Source organism: Rhinopithecus roxellana, chromosome 2, assembly GCF_007565055.1.
Source record: "Rhinopithecus roxellana isolate Shanxi Qingling chromosome 2, ASM756505v1, whole genome shotgun sequence".
NCBI lineage: Eukaryota > Metazoa > Chordata > Mammalia > Primates > Cercopithecidae > Rhinopithecus > Rhinopithecus roxellana.
This window is the reverse complement of record NC_044550.1, coordinates 59,432,370-59,458,936: the sequence shown is the minus strand read 5'-3', so window position 1 is coordinate 59,458,936 and position 26,567 is coordinate 59,432,370. Positions and strand designations below refer to the sequence as shown.

General features: G+C 39.0%; 2 protein-coding genes across 3 annotated transcripts in view; one reads left to right on the top strand and one right to left on the bottom strand.

Annotated features, from left to right (window-relative positions):
- The window catches only part of TLR2 (toll like receptor 2), a 66,974-nt gene that overhangs the window by 7,262 nt on the left and 33,145 nt on the right, over positions 1 to 26,567 (bottom strand). The window contains exons 4-5 of one of the 2 annotated variants that reach the window (XR_004053209.1): positions 23,196 to 23,306; positions 20,328 to 20,612 (exon numbers count right to left, since the gene is read on the bottom strand). The gene's annotated coding sequence lies outside the window, so the exon portion shown is untranslated. Of the gene's footprint in view, positions 1 to 20,327; positions 20,613 to 23,195; positions 23,307 to 26,567 lie in introns of those variants that run through there. The other variant, XR_004053210.1, reaches the window with a different exon arrangement.
- Positions 1 to 26,567, top strand: part of RNF175 (ring finger protein 175) — a 50,448-nt gene that overhangs the window by 16,853 nt on the left and 7,028 nt on the right. The window contains exons 4-6 of the mRNA XM_030916635.1: positions 15,239 to 15,393; positions 20,323 to 20,430; positions 23,495 to 23,615. Of these exons, the coding sequence (XP_030772495.1) occupies positions 15,239 to 15,393; positions 20,323 to 20,430; positions 23,495 to 23,615 (384 nt within the window). The remainder of the gene's footprint in view (positions 1 to 15,238; positions 15,394 to 20,322; positions 20,431 to 23,494; positions 23,616 to 26,567) is intronic.

The window sequence follows — 26,567 nt, the reverse complement described above, 5'->3', positions numbered from 1 at the left end:
TGGGGATTCACCTCCAGAGTGGTCATCAGAGCACAGCCATTTCAGGCACTCTTGGTGATGTTTGCAACCATTTGAGCTGGAAATTGTTCCTAGAGTACCACTAGCTTATTCTAACACTGGTTTCCAGCTTTCTTATACTTGGGTGAACAATAGCAAAAAAACCCACTGCCTAATACACTACTGAATTTAAAGTCTTTGGGATGGAATTTGACAGACATGTGTGCATAAATGCTGACCTAAATTGCCCTATCATCCAAAGAGAACCTAGCTTTTAATTGTTTTTGTTGGCATGCATAAGACTAGCTACTGAGAGCTTTGAACATGTTTATAAGATTCACAACATTGCTGGCTCTTTTCTACAAGGGGCTATATAGTGAAATTTATCTCCATGACTTGATATTGTAACCTCTATCAATATTAGTAGCATATTAATATATATTATAATTACTATAATACTCATAATTATATGTAAAATTATTATATATAAATTTATATGTAAATTACTATTATTATTACAGCTGTGATAAGTGCTTTCTGTACTTTACCTCAGTTACCTTGAGAGGTAATTATTTTTTATCCCTTTTGTGAAATATAGTTCAGAGCAATTAAAAACCTTGGCCAAAGGCATATAACTAATTAGTTGCAGAGAGGCTAGAATTCAGCCTCACTAGTTATTTGCTCTCATATCAAGAACAAGCTCACTAAATATCTTTGAATTTCAAGTACAGTGACTGATCCATAGTAAATGTTCAATACGATTCGTTGACTCCAAAAGCATCCAAGAGATACTGTTTGTATATAACATTTGTGCAAACGTAATCATATGCTGTAAAAGCAGTTTGCTAATAAAAGAATCCTTTTCTGGACACTTTTGTAAAGCTAGAGAGAATGCTCAACCATTGACTTACAAAGCAGTACATCTGCTTATCCTGCCTTGCCACCCCTTCTATTCTGCCTCATGCTTTTTTTTTTTTTTTTGTGACAGTCTCACTCTGTCACCCAGGTGGAGTGCAGTGGTGCGATCTTGGCTCACTGCAACCTCCGCCTCCCAGGTTCAAGAGATTCTCCTGCCTCAGCCTCCCAAGTAACTGGGATTATAGGTGCCTGACACTGCGCCCAGCTAATTTTTTTATTTTAATAGAGACAGGGTTTCACTATGTTGGCCAGGCTGGTTTCGAACTCCTGACCTCAGGTGATCCGCCTGCCTTGGCTGGCCTCCCAAAGTGCTGGGATTACAGGCGTAAGCCACCATGCCCAGCTATTCAGTCTCATGCTTCTTCTGAGGACATTTTCCTGGGCTGATTTTGTGAGATATAGTAGGTTGGTGCAAAAGTAATTGTGGTTTTTCCCATTACTTTTAATAGCAAAAATAGCAATTACTTTTGCACCAACCTAATGTGGCAGGATGGTGAAAGGAAAGAGTACTGGCTTAGAAGTAGGAAGATTCTAGCTACTCATTTAACCACAAGGAGCCTTTGTTTCCTGATATTTAAAAATGATGAAATTTTTAAAAATAGGAAGGACTTCTGGTTTCAGCTCCAACATATAAAAAGCTTGGAAGTCAGCACTTTTATCTTACAACAAGAAAAAAACTGGCCAAACTGATTATCAATGGCTTTTCTTAGACTTGTCAGAGAATTGAGGTCACAGGGAAAACCACCATCTCAAAATCTAGAGAGACAGGTGAATACAGGAAATCATAGCTGAGATCTCCTTCCTGAAAGCAGAAGCGACAATGCCATACATTCAAATGTAGTAACTCTGAAGGATTGCTGGAAGCAGTGCACAAAGTAGTGTGAGAGTGAGAAACTCCTGGGAGCCACAGTCAGGGACCCTACATTTTGTTTAGGTTTTACCTCCAGCTACCCCACCAGGTTCTTATGATGAAAACCCAAGAAGTGCTCTCATGCTTCCAGCAGGGGAGGGGGAAAGTGACCACTTTGAACCAGATCCAGAATGTTCTCCATAACAAGGCCTACCACAGCAAGTGAAAAGATTGATAAGAGGCCTCATCCAATATGAGGGGAGAGAAATAACCCAACTCCAGCTTCCTCTAGCCTTCCTGTGTCACCTAAGGGGAAACAAAATAGTTGAGAAACACTTGTAAAGGCCACCCCAGGGACACAGACCTGAAAGAGACTTAACCATATGATAACAGAATGCTCCCACTACCCTTATACCCTGCCACCACATCAACAGGTGTCCAGTGTAATAGCCGAAGGTTAGAGCTGAAAGAGCTGCAAGCCTTAGACTCTATATAAGAAGGAATGTTTAGGGAAACCCAAAGACAACAGCAGAGACAGAAACAAGGATACTAGTGGAAATTGAAGACTTTGACACCTACAACCACAGCAAACATTAAACACAGCCCAACTCCTAGCCAAATTAATGTAAAACCTCACACTAAAGGTCTGTTTATCTCAGCTTCTATTACTTAATACATCAGTGTCTGCTTTTCAACCAAATATTACAAGTCATGCTAGTAGGAGAAAAAAAACACAGTCTGAAGAGACGAAGAACCAGACTTAGATGTGGCAGAGATTTTGGAATTATCAGACCAGGAATTTAAAATAATTATGATTAAAAAGTCAAACTCACAGAAGTAGAGTAGAATGGTGGTTACCAGAGGCCATAGGAGTGTGGGTAGATGGGGAAAGGGGAGATATTGGTAAACAAGTACAAAGTTTTGGTTAGATATGAGGAATAAGTTCTGGTATTCTATTGCACAGCGTGGTGACTGTAGTTAACATTAATGTATTGTATGTCCCAAAATAGCTAAGAGAGGATTTTAAATGTTCTCACTGCAAAAAAATGATAAATATTTGAGGTGATAGATATGCTAATTAGCCTGATTTGATCATTTCACAATGTATACATGTACAATAACATCACATTGTACTTCATAAATATATACAATTAATATTTTTCAGTTAAAAATAAAATAAAACTTAGTGATGGCTAGTATGCTAAGATCTCTAATGGAAAAAGTAGACAACATCCAAGTATAGATGGGTAATGTAATCAGAGAAGTGGAAACTTACAAAGAACCTTTTAAAATGCTAAAAATAAAACAAAAAAAAAAAATGGTACCAGAAAGGAAGAATGCCTTGAATGGCCTCATCAATAGATTGGATGAAGCTGAGGAAGGAATCAGTGAACGTGAAGATAATGTCAGTAGAAATGTCCCAAAAGGAGATGCAAAGAGAAAAAAAGAGTGAAAAGAAAATAGAACAGAATATCTAAGAACTATGGAACATTTTCAAAAAATATAACATACACATACTGGAATACCAAAAGGAGAAGAAAGAGATAATGGAACTGAAAAAATATTTGAAATAATAATGACAATAATAATGACCAATAATTTTTCAAGATTAAGGAGACGCCAAACCACAAATCTAAGAAACTCAGAGAACACCAAGTAGGGTAAATACCAAGAAATCTGTACCTGGGTATATCAAAATCATACTACAGAAAGCTAAAGATGAAGAGAAAACCTTAAAAGCAGCCAGAGAGGGGAAAAAACAAACCATGCAAACAAGAAGAAAGTGAAGTAAAATATTTAAAATATTGAAAGAAAAAATCCCAGCAATCTAGGATTCTATATCCAGAGAAATTCACTTCAAAGTGAAAGAGAAATAAAGACTTTATCAGGCAAACAAAAAATGAGGAATTCATTACCAGTAGTTCTGACCTATAGGAAATGTTTTTTAAAAGTTCTTCAGAAAGAAGTAAAGTCATTTAGGCCAGAAACTCAGATAATCTACATAAAGAAAGAAAGAGTGTCAGAGAAAGAATAAATAGAGATAAAATAAAACTTTTTCTTTCTTTCTTTTTTTTTCTTTTGAGACGGAGTCTCACTCTGTCGCTGGAGTACAATGGCGTGATCTCAGCTCACTGTACCCGTCGCCTCCCGGGTTCAAGTGATTCTCCTGCCTCAGCTTCCTGAGTAGCTGGGATTACAGGCCCCTGCCCCAACACCCAGCTAATTTTTGTATTTTTAGTAGAGATGGGGTTACACCGTGTTGGTCAGGCTGGTCTTAAACTCCTGACCTCATGATCCGCCCACCTTGGCCTCCCAAACAACTGGGATTACAGGCATGAGCCACCATGCCCAGCCCTATTTCTTATTCTTAATTCCTCTAATAGATTAATTGTTCAAAGTAAAAGTAGGAACAGTGTATTGGGTGATTATGTTATATGGATAACTGCAATGAATGATAGCAGTATTATAAGAAATGGGAGGGAGGAATTGAGATTTCTGTTATAAGGTACCTATAATACCAATAATGGCGTATAGTGTTATTTGAGAATGGACTTGGATTAGTTATGGATGTATTTTGCAAACAGTAGAGAAACCACTAGAAATAATTGTAAAGGAGCCTAACTGATACAGTAATAGAGGAGAGAAAATGGAATCTCATAAAATACCCAGTTAAAACCAGAGAAGGCAGAGAGAGAGAGAGAGAGAGAGAGAGAGAGAGAGAGATGCAATGAAAGTGCAACAAATAGAAAATAGTTACATCCATGGTAGATATTAATCCAACTATATCAATAATCACTTCAAACGTGAATGGTCTAAATATAAAAATTAAAACACAAAGATTATCAGAGTGGATTAATTTTCAAAAACAAGATGCAATTATATGTTGTTACAGATATATCAACAGTAAAGATTTGGAAAAAGATATTCCATACTAACACTAATCAAAAGAAAGCTGGACCAACTATATTAATTTCAGACAAAGTGGACTTCAGAACAAGGAAAATTGTCAGGGATAAGAAAGGGCATTTGGCTTGGCACAGTGGCTCATAGCTGTAATTTCAGCACTTTGAGAGCCCAAGGTAGGAGGATTGCTTGAGCCAAGAGCTCGAGACCAGGTTGGGCAACAAAGTGACACCCTATCTCTACCAAAAAAAAAAAAAAGCCAGATGTAGCGGTATGCACCTGTAGTCCCAGCTACTTGGAGGCTGAGGAGGGAGGATCACTTGAGCCTAGAAGTTCAAAACCAGCTTGGGTAACATGATGAAACCCCATCTCTATAAATAATTTAAAAATTAGCCGGCCATAGTAGCATGCTCCTGTAGTCCCAGCTACTCCAGAGGCTGAGATGAGAAAATTGCTTGAGCCCAGGAGGTCAGTGCTGCAATGAGCCATGATCTCTCCACTGCACTCCAGCCTGGGCAACAGAGTGAGACTCTGCCTCAAAAAAAGAAAGAAAGAAAGAAAGAAAGGGCATTACATAATGATAAAAGGATCAGTTATTCAGGAAGATATTCTTAATATGTATGCATCTAACAAAAGAGCATCAAAATATATGAGACAAAAACTGATAGAACTGCAAAGAGAAATCAACAAATTGACCATTATAGTTAAAGATTTTAATACATCTCTTCTAGTAGCTGATAGATCAAGCAGGCTTAAAATTGGTAAAGACATAATTGACCTGAAAGTTCCATTCATCAGCTTGCTCTAAATGACATTTATAGAATACTTCATCCAACAACAACAGAGTATATATTCTTCTTGACATCACGTGGAACATTCACCAAAATACACCACATGCTGAACCATAAAAGACTCCAAAATAAATTTGAATTATACAATCTATGCTCTCAAACCACAATGAATTAAATTAGAAATTAATAACAGAAAGATAGTATGGAAAATTCCAAAATATTTGCAGATTAAATAACACAATACTAAATAACACATGGGTCAAAGAAGAAACTCCAGAGAAATTTTAAAATAATTTAAATGAAAATGGAAATACAGCTTATCAAAATTTCTGGGATGCAGCAAAAGCAGTGCTTAGAGGGAAATTTATAGCATTGAATGCATATATTAGAAAAGAAGAAAGGTCTAAAATCAATAATCTAAGAATCCACCTGAGGAAACTAGAAAAGGAAGAGTAATTCATGCCTACAACAAACAGAAAATAAATAATAGAAATTTTGGCAAACATTGATGAAATTAAAAATAGGAAATCAGTAGAGGAAACACAATGAAACCAAAAGCTGGTTCTTTGAAAAGATCAATAAATTTAATAAACCTCTAGCCAGACTAACCAAGAAAAAAAGAGAGAAAACACAAATTACTAATATTATAAAAGAAAATTGGGCTAGGCTTAGTGACTCACACCTGTCATCCCAGCATTTGGGAGGCTGAGGTGGGAGGATCACTTGAGGCCAAGAGTTCAAGACCAGCCTGGGCAACATAATGAGACCCCATCTCTACAAAAATTTGAAAATTAGCCAGGCATCATAGCACGTGCCTGTAGTCCTAGCTACTCAGGAGGCTAAGGCAAGAGGATTGCTTAAGCCCAGGAGTTAGAGGTTACAGTGAGCTATGATTATGCCACTGCATTCCAGCCTGGGTCACAGAGTGAGGCCCTGTCTCCCTAAAAAAAAAAGAGAGAAAAGAAAATGAGATCATCATTACTAATCCCATGGATATAAAAAGAAAAGGCTACAAACAATTCTATGCCCACAAATTTGGATAAATTAGATGAAGTGGACTAATTCTTTGAAAGATGCAAACTATACCAAAACTCGCACAAGGAGAAATAGATGAACTGAATAGGCCTATATCATTTTAAAATTTCAATCAATAGTTAATAACCTTCCAAAAAAGGAAGCACCAAGTCCAGATAGTTTCACTGGTGAATTCTACCAAATATTTAAAGAAGAAATGATACCAGTTCTCTACAATCTCTCCCAGAAAATAGAAACAGAGGGCGTACTTGCAAATTCATTCATTGAGGCCAGCATTACCCTCATAAAAAAACCAGAAAGACAAAGTGGGATGACTGTCACTGCCCAATTTCAAGACTTACTATATGAAGACATTACAAGAAAAGGAAATTGTAGACCAAAATCTCTCAAAAACATAAATCCAAAAATCCTCATCAAAATATTAGCAAATCAAATCCAACAATGTATAAAATGAATTATACACCACAATCAAGTGAGATTTATTCCAGATATGAAAGACTGGCTCAACAAGTAAAAATCAATTTATGTAAATAATCTCATCAAGAGGCAAAAGAAGAAAGTCCTATGATCATATCAGTAGACGCAGCAGAAGCATTTGGCAAGGTCCAGCATGCATTCATGTAAAACTCTCAGCAAAGTAGGAATAGAAGGGAATTTCCCAGCTTGATAAAGAGGCCTATGGAAAGCCTACAACTAGCATACTTAATGGTGAGAAACTAGATTACTTCCCTCTAAGATGAGGAAGAAGGAAAGAATGTCCTCTCTCACCACTTCTATTCCACATTGTACAGGGAAGTCCTTGCTAGTGCAGCAAGAGAGGAAATAAAAGCTATATGGATTAGAAAGAAAAATTAAAACCATCTTACATGATTGTATGGAAAATCTCACAGAATCAACATAAACTCATGGAAATAATAAGTGATTATAGCAAGGTTGGAAGATACAAAGTAAATATACGAAAGTCGATTGTTACCAGTAATAAACCACTGGAATTTGAAATTAAAACACAATACCATTTACAGTTGCACGAGAAAAATATAAATACTTAGGCATAAATCTATCAAAATATGTACAGGATCTATACAGAGAAAAGATATAAATTAATGGAAAGATTATTCCATATTCATAGATTGGAAGATTCAATATCATTAATATGTCCAGTCTTCCTGACTTGATCTATAGATTAAACACAATCTCAACTAAAATCTCAGCAAGGTACTTTGTGTAAATCAACAAACTGATTCTACAGTTTATGTGGAAAAGCAAAAGACCTACAATAGATAGCACAACACTGAAAGACAAAGTTGGAGGACTGACGGTGCCCAATTTCAAGACTTACTGTAAAGCTACAGTAATAAATACAGCATGGTACTGGTGAAAGAATAGGCACATAGGTCAATGGAACAGAATACAGAGCCCACAAATAGACCCCCAAACAAATACAGTCAACTGATCCATGACAAAGGACCAAAGGCAATTCAATAGAGAAAGGATAGTCTTTCCAACAAATGGTTGTGGAACAACTGGATTTTCATATGCAAAAAAAAAAATAGACACAGACACAGAACATACAATACACCTTTTAGAAAAATTAATTCAAAATGGATCTTAGGCCTAAATGTAAAATGCAAAACTATAAGACTTTGAGAAGATAACACAGGAAAAAAATCTAGGTTTACTTGTATTTGATGATGCGTTTTTAGATATGGTACCAAAAGCATGATCCATGAGAGAAAATATAAATAAGGTAGATTTTATTGAAATTAAAAACTGCTATGGAAAAGATACTGTTAAGAGAATGAAGCCGGGGCAGTGGCTCAAGCCTGTAATCCCATCACTTCGGGAGGCCAAGACAGGCGGACCATGAGGTCAGGAGATCCAGACCATCCTGGTTAACACGTTGAAACCCCGTCTCTACTAAAAAATACAAAAAATTAGCCGGGTGTGGTGGCGGGTGCCTGTAGTCCCAGCTACTCGGGAGGCTGAGGAGGAGAATGGCGTGAACCCGGGAGGCAGAGCTTGCAGTGAGCCGAGATCACGCCACTGCACTCCAGCCTGGGCGACAGAGCGAGACAATGTCTCAAAAAAAAAAAAAAGAGAGAGAGAATGTAAAAACAAGCCAGACTTGGAGAAAATATTTGCAAACACATATATCTGATAAAGGACTTGTATCCAAAATATACTTAAATATATTTAAAATATACTTAAAATTCAACCACAAGAAAACAACTCATTAAAAAGGCAAAAGATCTGGATTAACTTATGTAATTAATTACACATGTAATTAATTAATTCCTACTAAGGAAAACTTACAGATGGCAAATATGCATATAAAAAGTAGCTCATCATCTCATCATGTGTCATTAGAGAATTAAAGCAACAACGAGTTAACACTATACACCTATTAGAATAGCTAAAATTCAAAAAATTGACAATACCAAATACTGATGACAATGTGGAGTAGCAGGAACTCTCGTTGTTGGGAATGCAAATAATGGTAAAGCTATTTTTGAAGGCTGTTTGGCAGTCTCCCACACAGCTAAACATAGGCTTACTATATAATCGCTCTAACGGGTATTTACCCAGTTAAATTGAAAACCTACATTCACACAAAAACCTGCATGCAAATATTTACAGCACCTTTATTCATAATCGCCCAAAACTGGTAGCAACCAAGATATCCTTTAAAAGCTGGATAAATAAACTGTGGTACATTCATGCAATGGAATACTATTCAATAATAAAAAGAAATAAGCTATCATGTCATGAAAAGACATGGATGAACTTTGGTGAAACAAGTCATAGTGAAACAAACCAGTATGAAAAAGCTACATACTGTATGGTTCCAATTATATGACATTCTGAAAACCACAAAACTATAGAGACAGTAAAACAATCAGTGGTTTGGGGGGAAGAGAGGAAAATAAATAGGTCAGGAATTTTAGAGTAGTAAAATTAGTTTGTGTAATATTGTATTTGTGGGTACAATATATTATGCATTTGTCAAATGTCATAGACCTGTGCGGCACAAAACCAGACTTTAAAATTTGAACATATTTAAGAATCATTTAGGAGGTTGGGGGATTCCAGGGAGAAATGCAGACTGTGCAAGAGGATCTAACTGCCTTAAAAATATGGAAAACAACCTCACTGAAGGGTAGAGAGGGAAAAAGTATCATCCCCTCTCTAAGTAACTTTGGAAATGAACAGAGTCTGTAAGAGGAAGGCAATAGGAACTGCACAAAAGCACTGTATTCCACTTGATAAAATTGTTCCCCATGGGGCTACAAGTTAACAGTTACCATACTGCTGTGTATGTATACAGGAATTGAACAATTAAGTAAATAGCAGCCAGGTTACTTACTGTTGGAATGGGAGTTTGCAGAAAAGCAAGGGATGGAAATTAGAAAAAAAAAGTAGGAAGTGCACTTATAGTAATATGCGTAAAAGCTTTGTACACTTAATATATTGTCATTTATGCATATTATTTTTACCCTGAAGATATTATTTATTATAAAGGATGGCCGGGCGCGGTGGCTCAAGCCTGTAATCCCAGCACTTTGGGAGGCCGAGACGGGTGGATCACGAGGTCAGGAGATCGAGACCATCCTAGCTAATACGGTGAAACCCCGTCTCTACTAAAAAATACAAAAAAAAAAAAAAAAAAAAAAAAAACTAGCCGGGCGAGGTGGCGGGCGCCTGTAGTCCCAGCTACTTGGGAGGCTGAGGCAGGAGAATGGTGTAAACCCGGGGGGCGGAGCTTGCAGTGAGCTGAGATCCGGCCATTGCACTCCAGCCTGGGCGACAGAGCGAGACTCCGTCTCAAAAAATAAATAAATAAATAAATAAATAAATAAATAAATAAATAAAGGATTATTATTTTCACATTCTTTTATGCATAATTCAGATCATGTACTTAAAGAGGACATGGACTAATTCAAAAAGCTCAGAATATTTTCAGATACAACTTTTTAACAAGTATGCCCATCTTCTGAAGTGGTCCTTTAAATTTGTGTAGATAGATTATGTTCTGTGGTCTGTAGGAGCTGTGTACATCAGAGCAGCTTATTATAAATACCTAAAGCAAAAGAAATGGTTTATTTAGAAAATAAAATATAGAAATATGTTAACTGCTCCTATGTGATGTCAAAAGTGGAAAGAAGGTAGAAAATTCTTATTTTATGTGGGATACTATAAATACCTGGGTGTTTTCAAATAGTCACGTTTTTAGCACAGCATAGTCCAAGCATCTGGGTATTTGAATTTTTCCCTTTCCAGCTGGTAATCTTGATATGTTATAGATGTAGGCAAAGCCTCAAAGTTAAATCATTTCCAAATGCTTTGAACAGCATTTAACTGGAAATAAAATTTCATTCAACATCACCCTCTCCACCTTATTTTATGTGCAGTTACTTTCCATATCTGCAGCAGGTAGACAGGAGAGTGCCAAAAAAGAATCCTTCTCTTACTCCACAAATCAGTAGAAGACCTGATGACTACATCCCCAGAACTTGGGTTTCAGACACACTATTAACTTGCCTCAATACAGTGCAAATAACTTTCCAGATTGAAGCATTGCTCTATTTAAATCAAACTTCCTGCCTATTAATAGCTGTGAAATACTAGAAAATATTACTGGGCCAATAAAGCATTGTGTCTGCTCAAATCTTTTTAAAATGAGGCAAGACACAAATACATACATACTTAAATACATATGTACATAACATTGCAGAATCTCCTTTAAAAGTTTAAATAACAAAATCAGCCATCTAGATTTATGTGGAGATTAAAAAAGTGAACCAACTGAAAAAATAAGGAATCTTTGTATGCCAACATTCCATTTCCATACTTTCTTCTTCTTCTTTTTTTTTGAGACAGAGTCTTGCTCTGTTGCCCAGGCTGGAGTGCAGTGGCACAATGTCGGCCCACTGCAACCTCTGCTTCCCAGGTTCAAACAACTCTCACGCCTCAGCCACCCAAGTAGCTGGGATTCCAGGCATGTGCCACCTCACCCAGCTAATGTTTGTATTTTTGATAGAGATGGGCTTTCACCATGTTGCCCAGGCTGGTCTCAAACTTCTGGCCTCAACTGATCCACCCCTCTTGGCCTCCCAACATCCTCAGATTACAGGCATGAGTCACCACGTGCCAGCCCATACTCTCTTCCTACTTGCTTTATATTCACACTCCTTCCTTGTCTTTTACTGATAGCAGCATTGTTTCCTGTTTATTTTTATGATAATTTTCTGCTTACCTCTGAGCACACCTCTGCCCTCCCTCCACCATCCCACCACCCTCCACACACAAATGATTGCAGATAGTTTGGGATTTGCAGTGCAACGGAAATGAACACACATAATTTATTTATTTTTTTCCTTGTTTTCTTCCTTCCTTCCTTCCTTCCTCCCTCCCTCCCTCTGTCTCTCTCTCTTTCTTTCTTTCTTTCTTTCTTTCTTTCTTTCTTTCTTTCTTTCTTTCTCTTTCCTTCTTTCTTTTAATATTGCACGGCCCATTCATCATTCTGTACAATTAGACAAATGAAAGGTATCTTTGTTTTGGCTTGATCTGTAATTCTTTTCAGATTCATTATGTGCATGGCAACCCAAAAAAAAAAACATGGTACTTTTGGGCAGCATCTGATTCATCAGGAAATTCCTCCTGCTATGATATGTGGTTGGGGAGAATGTGAGTGATGTGATCCAGATGCATGAGCTACCCGTTGCCAGTAGTGCAATACACACATGCCCAGATGGTGACCCCTGTGGCATTACTAATGAGTTCCAGATGCCAGGCTTCCTTCTTTGCATGTATGTGCCTCGATTTCACATATTTCATGTGTTTATTTATGAGGGACAGCATTCCTACATTTCATATATGGCAGTTACTATTTAAAATGAGAAGTTTTAACTACTCTGGAAATTGTTAAAGAATCTTTTAAATTGATATGAAATGTGTCTCTCATTTCAAAATGACTACCCATGCAATCATTGAATTCACAGAGCAATTTCTGAACTTTCCCTTCATATATTGAGAAAATATGGTGCTGGGTTACATTTTAAAGATAGTTAATAAATAAAATATTCGCATACATAATACATTCTAATGATATTTTGCTTTCTTTTCCTTTTTGATCTCCAAAGTCTATTTTTAAAAGTAACATGTCTGTACATTGAATATTGTTATTCGCTATTCATTAAATCTAGGCATCAAGAGAAATTTGACGTCTTCTAGAAATTGTTCATATTTATAAATCTATAGGAAGAGAACTGGTTTTATTAAAATATAGTCCAGCTATAGCTCCAAACTATCATGGATTAGAAGAAATTAATTAGTCTTATATTTTGGTTTAGATCTAAAGTACAAAAATAAGAGCATAGTAGTTCCACTGAATTAAAATGAACCAACTCAAGTTTTTATTTTAAAAAACTCCAGGATTTTTATGCGGAAATGTAAAAATGAATCAAATTCTTAAAATAGAAAGATGAAAAATGCAATTAACAGATGATCAGACTTTGAAAGATGAAGTTCATGTCCATTTCCTTCTTTACTACCAGAAGTGATGAACTTGTAAGTCAGCAAATGCATAATTTATGATAGAGAACTATCTCCAAAATCAGCTACAGAAAATAAATGACCAATATGCTGATGAGATTTTTGTTAAGGTGCTACACACTTTTTTTTAAGACAGGGTCTAACTCTGTCACCCAGTGCAGTGGCACGATCCCAACTCACTGCAGCCTCGACCTCAGGGGCTCAGGTGGTCCTCCCACCTTAGCCTCTTGAGTATCTGGGACTACAGGCATGTACCACCATGCCTGGCTAATTTTTGTAGAGACAGGGTTTGGCCATGTTGCCCAGGCTGGTCTCAAGCTCCTGAGCTCAAGAAATCCATCCACCCCAGCCTCCCAAAGTGCTGGGATTACAGGCATGAGCCACCACATCTGGCCATGGTGCTGCATAATTTTACGGTCAATAGCAGAGGGTCAAAGTTGCTGAATGCTTAAGTAAGCACATCTTGAGTCTTGGTTACTTAGCATATGGTTTTGGGTCCTCTTAAAAACTCTTCTACTTCCTTAAGTAAAGCTTGTTTTTCCTATTTGTGTACGTGTATTTATATCCGTTTCATAAAGGTGCTAACTCATTCATTTTCCACACCCACAAAGTAGGATGGAAAATTAAAGCAGTTATCTGATAAATGGAGGCAACAGTAAAGAGTGTTTTTTCCCCTGAAAGTATTCCTTGAAGTTAAAAAAAAAAAAAATGTAAGTTATAGGATTTGCTCCCGAACTCCTCAGATACTCACCTCAGACTTGCTCCGTGTATGTTTTTGTTCAAGTGCATATCTATGATAACAACTCCAGGGTTCTCTGAAAGAAGATTCAGAGCAATTCTAAGAAGACTTCAGATCATTTATGAGGATGGAGCAATCAAAGGAGAATGATGAGCCTGGGAAATGTCTTCTTATCTGACACTGAAAGAAGAATGGCTGTGGCCTTGCCTTTCTCATTTCTATCTTGAAGTCCTGTCCAAGAGCTTTGGTTATTGACCTTAGACTATTATCACCAAGACCTATTTAAAGGATCCAACAATATATCCATAGATCTTTTGTTCTAAGCCTCCCTTTTCTATTGCGAAGATTGAGAAGGTAAAGAAAACAAATGGCAGCAGCCTTTTTAATACTCAGGATGAGGAATATGCGATAAGCAAGCTCTAACCACTCTTCCCACATTGTCGGCAGACTTCATTAACTGATCATAAGACTCTACCACTAAACCAGGATCCAGGCTCAGAATCCTCAACAAAGCACTGCAGGCTGTCCCTAAAACTTAACGTACACCCTTGAAACAAAAACCTCTTTGCCATTCCCCTTATATTCATTCTGAGCAAATAACAGGTGGTTAGTCTGAATGCGAGAAAACGTAAAAGACCAAAGGATATTGCTATTGATTAAAGCTGTCTGCTTTTCCCAAGAGGGTTGACTAGCTGGTATTAGGCCTGGTTTGAAAAGTAGGAGTGTAGCTATGGTAACCATATCACATCAGTGACCCACAGACAGTTCACTCTGCCCTGCTTCCTGACCTATTGGAATGGGACCAGATTAAAGGACCCTCTGAAGGCTACTTGGACTCAGGTCAATGGCATAGGTCACAAAGGGTTTATGCACCAAATGAACAGGAAACCTTGCAGAGTGCCCAGGGACTGCAGGCAGAAGACATCCCAGGGGCTTCTCTGAAACTCTGACCTCCACTTCCTCCTTTGACATTGTGTCACTTTCATATGAGCACATGACAGAAACAAAGCCCCTGGGCTCTGTGTAGTGCAGTATGGTTTTCAGAGTGCTTTCCATTCCTGATCTTGTTTGAACCCCGCCTCAGTCAGTGCAGGGAAGCAGTGCAAGCATCGGTACCCCCAATTATACAACTAAAGTGAGGCTCCCTTGTCCAAAATCACATCTCTGTGGAGGTCCCAAAGGTCCTTTCATCTAAAATAGTCAGATGAAAGGAAGTGACAGAAGGCAGGGATTTTGGATTGTTTCCCATTGGAATTTTCAGATAATTGTGCCCATACTTTCCATGGCCTGGCCTGTCTAAGGAAGCTTACAGTTTGATGGTGAAGCAGTTGCATGGTACAGACATGATGGTGAAGGTGGTTCTCCCAGAGATGCTTCAGACTCATTTAATAATGGAGATGCCATTCAGGCACTTGGTCATTGAAAGAGACTTTTTGTTCATTTCTATGACAGCTGGTGACCTTGTTGCAGATGTGGATTGTCCCCTTATATTTCACGATAAAACTATACTGGTGGCGGTTTCTGTCTATGTGGGGGATGTTCTCCGTTATTACCAGTTACATCCTCTTCAGAGCCACCCGAAAACCCCTCTCAGGAAGGACACCACGGTATGTATTCCATACATTCTTTCCCAGGAGCCCCTTTATTTTAAGTATTAAAAAGCATATTTTATAGCCATTTTCCTGGGTTGGGGAGTGGGGGCGTTACATTTCTTTTACTTGTCTTTTACCTTTGGTAGCAAAACTCTTGAGAAATTAGCTACACTGCTGTTAGTTTGCCTTCATTATTTAATGGCAATTCAGATATGCATGTAAAATTTATTACTTCAGATATTAGCTAGTGAAATGCAGAAGAAAGGGAAGTGAAACTATTGTTTAAAATTTCTAGAGCATTATTTGCAAGTTTATTTTTACCTCAGCATTTTGCTTTATTCCACTATATGTTGTGTCACACATTTTAAAATAAAGCAAGAGTTGAAAGTTGTGTTTCAACCTGAAAATATATAATAAATCATAAGTCATAGACAACTTATTATTCTTTTTTTTTTTTTTTTTTTTTTTTTTTGAGACGGAGTCTTGCTCTGTCGCCCAGGCTGGAGTGCAGTGGCCAGATCTCAGCTCACTGCAAGCTCCGCCTCCCGGGTTCACGCCATTCTCCTGCCTCAGCCTCCCGAGTAGCTGGGACTACAGGCGCCCGCCAGGTCGCCCGGCTAGTTTTTTGTATTTTTAGTAGAGACGGGGTTTCACCATGTTAGCCAGGATGGTCTTGATCTCCTGACCTCGTGATCCGCCCGTCTCGGCCTCCCAAAGTGCTGGGATTACAGGCTTGAGCCACCGCGCCCGGCCGACAACTTATTATTCTAATAACAAATGATGCTTTAATATTCCAATGGTCACTTTAATTACCATTGTCAGCCTCCAAAAATGTGTATAACTCCATTGTATTGTTCACAAATCTTTCCAAAGTGCTTATCTTCACATACTGTGCCCGCAGGCTTGCTTTTGCACTCCCTGTGCTGTGGGTAAAATCCAAAACCTCATCAAGATAAAACTGGAATGAGATAAACTGTATAAAATGGAAAATAGTAATAAAACAATGCTAAATTTGACCTTTTGGGAGAATAAATCATAAGCTCCAGTGAAATACTTTTATGATTATTTAGACATTTGTTTTCATCCTCTAAAAAAGTAGGAAACATGTATGTCAACTTTTCCTTCAAGTTAGGAGAAGGAAAAATACCAATGAGAAATCAGATAAATAAATGTAATGATAAAAATGGAAATCCAAATACATGAATTCATGTTATGAGTATTTTAGTTTAGTTCCACTAAAGTAAAAAGGAAGAGGTCTGGGGTGCTGGTAGGAGACCTTATAAACTGGCCAATTTGGGGTCTCGGACAGCCCTTGTAGTGTCTGGCTTATCAATCAGTAAAGTGAATGTATGGTACCTTTCTCCTTCTTAGAAAATATTCTAAGTTATTTAAGATTTGTGAAAGTGCTCTGAGTTTGGGATGAATCAAAATGTGCTTGTTTTCATCCCCTGGATATAATCTATGTTGCATTTCTGTGAGAATGGTTTGCCTATCCACTGTATAATGAATTACCCTACCTAAAGGCAGTGTTTTTGTGCACTTCAGTTCATGCAATGCAGAGGAACTTTATTACAAGAAATACCCAAATGCTGCCTTATTACCCTTTATGGCTTGCATATGTCCACGCTCTTTCCCATGCCCAAAGCATGTCCTCTCAGCTTCTTCCGGCCTGCACAACTCCAAGCCCTAAAGGATAGCCTGAGAGTCAAGAGGCTCCACTGACATTACAAAGCAAACTCAGCTGCCATTTGAAGAGACATCAGTGAGCAAGGTGAAGTAGGGCCTCTTCTAGAAAAGCAGTCAGGATGGAGCTCCTGTACATAAGAGGCAATAGGCCCCAGAATTGTCCTGGATCTTTGCTTACTTATTGTATTTCAGGTGAATCACATTTTAACTATCTTCCATTTGGAAGCAGAGGACTTCATTACAGGTGAGGGGAGCTGGGTGAAGAAATCAGCATTGCTATAGGAGGCAGACCTGAGAGCAGTGGTCTCCAGCACCAGCAGTTCAAAGCCTACTGTTCCTCTTTGAGAGCACATCAAGCTCTTGTTTCAGGATAGGGTGCCCAGAGAAGGGGAAGTGAATTTCCTCTCACTACAGTTGGCTTGTCTGGCAAGCAGTGAAGTTCAGAGTCAGAAATAAGCCACACACACGGTGGCTCATGCCTGTAATCCCAGCACTTTGGGAGGCCGAGGTGGGTGGATCGCCTGAGGTCAGGAGTTTGAGACCAGCCTGGCCAACATGGTGAAGTCCTGTCTCGACTAAAAATACAAAAATTAGCCAGGTGTGGTGGCAGGTGCTTGTAATCCCAGCTACTCAGGAGGCTGAGGCAGGAGAATCACTTGAACCCAGAGGCAGAGGCTGCAGTGAGCCAGGATCATGCCATTGCCCTCCAGCCTGGGCAACAGAGCAAGACTCCACCTCAAAAACACACACACACACTAGCCACAAAGAGCTGCACACACAAACACACTAGCCACAAAGAGCTGGGCTTGATCACATCAAATCCAACCCAAGACCAAGCTTTCCTTTTGGAGGCTGCTCTGAAGCAGTTACACAATCTCCTATCTGGCTTATCTGCCTTACAGTGTAAGTCTGGGTAGCAAGGAAGTTCTGGATTCTACTGTTCCTGAAAATAGGTTCCCCGAATAAGTATGAAAATGGCAGGAGAAGGGGGGCTTGAGATTTGGAAAACTGAACACATCCATAACAGTGATATGACATATTGAGCATTTAGTGTGCCAAGTCAATAAACATCAATATGTTAGCTCACACAATCTTCACAACAACTTTAGGAGCTAGTGTTATCATCCTCACGTTATAAATTAGACAATCATAGGAAGGAATGTCAAGTAAATTGACCAAAGTCCCATGGGCAGTAAGCAGCAAAGCCCTGGATTCAGACCAAAGAACTACTTGGCTGCAAAGCTCCTGCTCCCAAAAGCATGCTATGACTTCATTAACTCAGCAAACCGCTTTGCACAGAGAAACCCTGCCGTTTAAAGGTTATTAGTCCTAGAACATCTCTAATGCTGGCAGAAGTTTGAGAGGGGCCCCTTAAGGCAGGGAGATGGGTCACCAGTGTGTGTGGAGTTCAAGGAACCATATTCTGGTATTGGCAGGTGTTGGGGGCCCAGTAGAGGGGACCTTCTCAGAGCTTGCCTGTTTCTCCATCATCACCACTTTTAGCAACATAAACTTCTGCCTTGATCTGGCTGCCCTGAGCAATGATCTAAGCTGCTCAGTACTGACAGATGAAAAGAACCCATGGCTCGAGAGTCACTGTGGCAGAAAAACCCCAAAAGCCTTCTCTGGCTTCCTTTTGAGGCCACACAGCCTCACAGTAATTTCAGCAAGCTTCTGCAGCCCATGCAAGTTTCTGTCTCCACATAGCTCACCCCTGCCCACTCCCCCACGTAGCTCACCCCTGCCCACGCCCCCGTGTAGTTCACCCTTGCCCGCTCCCCCACGTAGCTCACCCCTGCCTGCTCCCCCATGTGGCTCACCCCTGCCCGCTCCCCCACGTAGCTCACCCCTGCCTACTCCCCCCGGGGCAGGATCACACCTGGTGGAGGAGGTGGCAGCAAAGACTGTCCTTGAATATCAGTTGCTTGAAGTGCAGAAGGCATTTCACCATAGAAGTGATGTATATGACAACTCATTTTATGGGCTAGCCCATAACCCATTTAAACCATAATGTTTAGAAGGTCCCTTCTGACTGGAACTCAGTGAAACAGAGCACCTATTAAAATCATATTGAAATCTTACGCTAGTAATATCATAGATATTAAGCATTTGGTACAGTGGCTCCAACAGGGAATGAGCTGGGGAAGGTGAGAGAGTCAGAGACAGGGCTCAGGGCTTGGGGGTGAGAGGGTGGGGCTAAATCTCTGGAACGAGATTCTGAATGCAGTTTGGGGTGAAAGGCAGGAAAGAGACTCCAAGAGGATGTGCAGGGACAGGGTTGTGAGGCAAACAGGGCCTTCTGCCATTGCACACCCTTGTAAGCAGCATTCCAGCCACCTCTTCATTTTCTTTGAGCAACAAAGATAAGCCCCCAGCTTTTCCATCCACCGCCTCTTGTACCAATGGGCATAGCCCCTCTGCTGTGGCCCTCCAAGAATGGAACTGGGCTCCCAACCTCTTCCCCCGTCTTCCTAGACATGAAGCTGTCACGTGGTCCTTCTTGTAGTTTTTTTCTAAGGGCCTTTACTGCCAGCGAAGAAGGAAACCAGCAGAGGGGAGGGCTTCCTTCTATATTCTCTCGAATCACCCTCCATCCTCATTCCTTTTCCTTCTCCACTTAGACCCTTTGGGAACAAGGAAAGGCCTTAGAAGGTCACAGAGGGTGCTGGGGTACACACAGGACCCTTCCACACAGCAGAAGGAAGTAGCCTGGGGCACTCGTCATTTCATCCCCCGGGCTAGGGGAGGGCTCTTTGGATGGAGGGGAAATGGGATGAGGGCTGGGCCCACTACTGGTGATATCTGCACTGGGGCTGGGGGAAAAGGGGCAACGGAACAAGAGGGAAGAAAAACTCCTGTGGAAGAAGGTCTGGACTTCCCTTTGACTTCTCATCCCACTTTTTGTTCACCTCCAAGGCACTCCTGCTGAAATCACTCAAGCTTAACCCTAGGACCAAATGAGAAGGGGGTGGTGTGGGGAGGCAGGGTCCCAGGAAGAGTAACCATTCCTGAAGGCTATTTTTAAGTGAAACATCTGAGGGATGTAGACAAATTTAAAAAGAATTCACATATGCATATACACAGAAACACATAAGCATGATAGTTCTATTCATATAATGCTTATTGCTATACATATCTGTTCTGTGTGTTATAAATATAATTTTAGAAACTAAAAACTGATTTATAAGTCTTTGAAAAAGACAAAATATTTTCTAATATTACCACATTCTATGTTTCTCCCCATTTTTCACTCCACAGGTTGGTCTACAAATGGTTTCTTTTGATCTACAAACTCAGCTATGCATTTGGTGTTGTGGGTTACTTGGCGATCATGTTTACAATGTGTGGATTCAATCTGTTTTTCAAGTAAGTATCTCCAATTAAAACATTAATATCTCCAAGCACTTGCTTGGCACACTCACCTGGTCATGTTCTCTTAATCTGGAAGCATCTGGCCCTACAATTTTCCATGCACACATGTTTTATAGTACATATCCACACATAGTCTTGTCTGGGGAAAACCAATAGAAAGGGAAGAAAGAAGCACCCTACAAAATAATTTTTTAAAATTAGGAGCTTTAAGGAGAATTTATATTTAGTCTGCAAATTTAAAAGATTACTATTAACAGTGGACCTACAATTGTGCTAGAGTAATTCTTACTAAACTAATTTCTCTTCTACAAAATTCTCAAGTACCTAGATCTCCTTTTATATATATCTTCTTATCTAAAACCTCTAGAATTATGTTGTCCAATATAGTAGCCACTAGCTCATGTGACTAATGAACACTTAAAATATGAAATAAGATGTACTCTAAGTGTAAAATACATACTGAATTTCAAAGACTTACTTAAAAAACATTTTTATATCAATTACATTTTGAAATGATAGAATTTAAATGTATCAGTGAGATTAATTTCACCTTTGTTGTTGTTGTTGTTGTTGTTTGACATATTAAATGCACCTACCAGAAAATTTAAAATTATATTTGTGACTGTATTTCCATTGGACAGTACTGCTCTCTTGAATTTGGTTTCTGATAGTCATGAAATGCCTTGTGTTGGGGATACTTGGAAAAGGAGGAAAGTGAATGCTTAGAAATTGCAAGACGCTGGGCGCCGTGGCTCATGCCTGTAATCCCAGCTACTTGGGAGGCAGAGGTGGGAGGATTGCTTGAGGCCAGGAGTTCAAGACCAGCCTGGGCAACATGGCCAGACCTCGTCTCAAAAATAATTTTAATTGCAAAAAAATATAAGCTGGGAAACCAAATAAACAAATAAAAAAGATTTGAAGGATAAAAAACATGTCAATATCTATTGTTTAATAGATGGGGAGTTTTAAAAAAGAAATTGAAAGAGAAGTAAAGGTATAAAAGAGCAAGAAAGTCTAGGGAGAGATAAAGGAAGTTGGGATAACCACATCTTTGACTAAGAGCTGTGCTCCCACTTAAGGTGGTTGCTGAGACATGCTGTGGATGGTATTCTCAGGGGTACAACTGAGGCTGAGTAACTAGCCTGTGTCCTGGAAAGGGAATTGAAGACATACCACACTATGGTATGCAAAGCATACCTATGGAAAGCAGCTCAAATACAAATCCCCCAGAATAGCTCTCACATCAAAATTACTCTAAACTTCTGGGACCATAACAGAAATTGAAAAGGAGAGATCATCAACCCTTTACTCAGAAAATAGGAAGGCAGTTGGAGGGAGAGTCAGCCCTGGGTGAAAGGGCCCTTCCTAGGGCAGTGTAGCAATCTGATTTTATAAGCATTTCATAAAACTTTCAGAGTGGGAGCATCTAACATTTTCTAGCAGGAAAGGGGTAGAAAGTAATTGTACAGATCTATTATTCCTAGGCTAGGATATAGAAAGACACTGTAATATCTTTTTTAACATACTCTCTATACTGGTTTATTTTAGTGAACATAAAAATACTCATAAGAATTTTTTTGAAATCACTAGGAACGATAGCTGTTCCAAGACTATTACCTCATAAGATTTCAAGATCCTCATTCATGAATTTTCCTACAGTAAGGCATACCAAAAACTTAACCCTTCAGAAAAGTAACTATTTTGTTTTCACTACTTGATGATTATCATTGTATTAACCTTTTTTCCTAGGGCCACAAGTGTGTTACTGTACTTTTTATCAATAAAATTATAAATACATATTTCCCTGGACATGGAGGGAAGATACTCTTCATTTCCCCCGCTGTCCTAATTCTCAGATATACCCAGACAAATCCTGAAAGGATGAAGCTACCACATGTGTTGGAAGCCTCAGTTCATATCACCCCAAAATCTGTACCTTCTAAATCTACAAAGCTGTCTGCCTTCACCATTTCTTCTTGCAATGAACAGAAAACAGAAATAGGTTTTAGAGACAGACGACCCAACTCTTGTCCACACTTTCCTCCCTTCCCTGAATCAATCAGAACCACCAAGGCTCACTGCTGGTATTTGAGATTATTTTATAGATAGAGCAAAACAAATGTGCAATTATTTACATTCATAAATAAATTTAGGGCAAATTATTCACTTTTAAAAGAGATCTTTCCCTTAAGAAAAAAAAAAAAACTGGGTGGGGGGATGATCACAAAGAATCCTGGTACAATTGAAATATGATTTAACTTGCAAAAAGTTTCTTTCAGTTAATACATAGCAACTCCGGCATGGTAATCAAGGGCTTCAAGATATGAGCTTGATTTGTGGTTTTGTGATGTACCAATTGTTGTGTCAAGCAAATAATGTTTTCTAAGTCTTCATGTTTTCACATGCAAAGTGGGGGTGATAATATCTATCTCAAGCACTTGTTAGGAAAGATCATTGGAAAGCATTTTACAAAAATTTAAGTTATACAGCAGACATACTCAATCCTTGCTGTATTAAAGAATCAATCACTGACAAGCTCTTCAAAAATACTGCTGTCCAGACCCCAACGCAGATCAACTAAACTCCAGTCCTTGGTGGTGGGCCCATGTGTCAATGCGCTTTTAAATTTTCCTGGGTGATTCTAATCTATGTTTAGGGCTGAGAACTATTGCTCTAGTGGTTTTTAATGTTATCTACCCATTGGAGTTACCTGGGGTGTGACCTGGAGATGGAAACGGTTACAAGCTGCTGAGGCCTACCTGTAGCTGAGCCTGAAACCACTGGTCAGAGTCAGCTTGCCTAGGCACTGCAGTCCTAAGAAGCACTTGAAGGCTGTCTCAAGAATTCCTTTGTCCAGTTGGCACTGAGTGCTACAATTTGAGGGACATTTAGAGAATTTTAAATTATTTCATTTAAAAAAAGAAAAATCAAACAAAAAAATGAAAAAAAAAATACTCACAAGGTTCTCTTAGATACTGTCAACAGGAAATATTTTCCAAACTCCAGCTGTTTTGAAATATGCCACATTCTTATTTCCTTATACTGTTGTGTTCAACAGAATCAAAGCTAGAGATTCCATGGATTTTGGCATTGTGTCTTTGTTCTACGGCCTCTACTATGGAGTAATGGGGACAGACTTTGCCGAGATCTGCTCAGACTACATGGCTTCCACTATAGGGGTAAGTGTTGCTTTCATTTTCTGAAACCATTTATGACACATGGAGAAAGGGTCTCATCTTACATGTCTGCATCCATTTTCAGAAATAAATATGTCTTTCTCCATATACTGATTAACGTTTCCTTTGGAACTATTTTGGTTCACTTAGCCCAGTTGTTCCCTGAATTCTCCTTGCATCAAAACATTGTCTCTGTTAATTAATTGGAAAATACATGTCTTATGTATATAGGATACTTGTGGAATAAGGCATCTTTTAAAATAAAATATGCAAATTATTTGTGTTATTGTATCTAGCACACTCCAATTGCCAACATTTAAGGATTAGTAAAACACTAACAATAACTAAAACCTTTTAGTTTTGTCTGAAACACTGTCTAACGCAAATAAAAACTATATTTGATGCTGCATAAAACAGTTCAGAATCAACAGTGCCTCTGGGTAATACTTATCATAAATACCAGTTACATTATATAGCATAGAAGTACAAGATATAAAAAGTGTGCTAGATGTATTCTGACTCTATACTATTACCTAGAATTTTTTAATCCCTAACAGTTGTTTTTCTTTTCTTTTTTTGAACTCTTTTAAGATTAAAATTCAGAATGGACATACTTTCTAGTTAGATGTATTCCTGATTCAGATGTATCAAGGGCATTTATCTGTGTCTGACTCATGCATATCTCCTAAAAACTTACAAACTAAGAGCTCTAGGGATGACTTAGTAGTTTCAAGAATTCCACATCTCTGTCCTCTATGTGTGTCTCCTGGTACACAGCCAGATGTGAAGTAGAAAATGAGTGTAAAGCAAAGACATAGAAACAACCCAAATGCCCATCAATGATAGACTGGATAAAGAAAGTGTGGTACATATACACCATGGAATACTATGCAGCCATAAAAAGGAATGTGATCATGCCCTTTGCAAGGACATGGATGGAGCTAGAAGCCATTATCCTCAGAAAACTAACACGGGACCAGAAAACCGAACACTGCCTGTTCTCACGTGTACATGGGAGCTGAACAATGAGAACAGATGGACACAGGGAGGGGAACAACACACACTGAGGCCTGTCAGGGGAGCGGGAGGGAGAGCATCAGGAAAAACAGCTAAGGCATGTGGGTCTTAATACCTAGCTGATGGGTTGATAGGTACAGCAAACCACCATGGCACACATTTGCCTATGCAACAAACCTGCACATGTATCCTGGAACTTTAAATTAAATTAAATTTTTTTAAAAAAAGAAAAAAGAGGGTGAACTTTTGGAGTGTTCCCTCCATTTCTGGAGCAGGACCTAAGTGGCTATGACCTTGACTTCCTCCCCACGGCATTTGTCCTTCCCCTCCACCATAGGCTCTATCTTACTCTTTTCCTAAAGCCTGCAACCCAAATTCTGTGGTGAAATGCTGGAACAATACAACTGCCTTTCTTATAAGGTTTAATGTGAGTACAGGAAGGAGCATTTTTATTCCCAGTTTCTCCAACAAAAAACAGAAGTTATACTCTTGGAAAATTCCCAAAGCCTCTTGTGTTTATGGACAGAAAAGGAAGATTAGAATTATATGTGGCTGTTCTCAAGTGGACCAGGAAGAAGAGACTTTACCTGGCAAGACAACCAAGTCTGTAAGCACCAGCTTTTGGGAAACTTCTCACCTGATCCAACCCGACCATTTCTTAACATCTTGTCATCCTGTCTGTTTATTCCAGCTACCAAATCTACAAAAACCACTGCCTCAAGCCATGGGTACAGCCACCAGTGACTTGGATTAATGAGGGATTGTGTGTGTGTGTGTGTGTGCGCACGCGCGTGCTTGTGTGTCCACAGACACTTGCACATGTTCTTGTGACTGAGATAAGGAGATACAATCTCCATTCCCATATTAGTGCCTAAGCCCCACACCAGAGCAAGTAAGTCAGAATCTCTGGGAGTAGAACCAGTACATCTGCTTCCAAAAAAAAAAAAATCCTTAGGAAAAGGAATGAGCTATTAAGCCATCCAAACCATGGGGTGAATCTTAAACGCATGTTGCTGAGTGAGAGAAGCCAGTCTGAAAAGGCTCCGTCCTGTGTGACTGCATCCTGTATGACTGCATCCTATATGACATTTTAGAAAAGGCGCAACTATAGAGTTGCTGAACAGATCCGTGGTTGCCAAGGCTTTAGGGAAGGAGCATGGTTGAATAGGTGAAGCACAGGAAATTTAGAGTGGTGAAACTCTTCCGTGTGATACGATAATGGTGGATACATAACAACTATACGTTTGTCAAAATCCATAGAAAGTGTGAACCTTAAATTTATGAAAATTTAAAAAATAATTTAGGAAGTCAGAGAATCCAAGGATAGAATTCAGATCATGCCAAAAGAATCTAACCATATTAAAAATGTGTGAAATAACCTCATTGAAAGGGGTGGGAAAAAAGGTGCTGACCTAAGTAACTTTGAAATGAATGGAGATCATAAGACTAAAAACAAAAGAAACTGTGTCATAAGCACTATACTCTAGTTGATAAAGTTGTTGCTGACAAGGCTATGGGTTAACAATTTTGATACCACCACACATGTATTCTGTAACTGTAATTGTTTAGCTTAATATAGATATACATGGATACATATAGAAATATTTACAGATATGTGTGTGTGTGTGTATCTGTGTGTGTGTGTGTGTATGTGTGTTAGTAAGTACAGATGAATTCCTTGCTCTGTCAGCTAAGAGGTCCTAGGGGCAATGACACCCCAGCAACAATGAACATACATAGTGTCCAGATCTTGTTTTCTAACATCATTCTACAATAAAAGGAACTGGGGCTCTTTGAAGAAATGGCTGATTATAGGTCTGAGCGAAGAATACACTATAAGCCTGGAGTGTCTCATAGTGACCAAAAGCAAGAAAATGCTAAAAACAAAACGAAAGAACTCCACAGTGATTGGGGATATATCAAAGAGACACAGGGGCC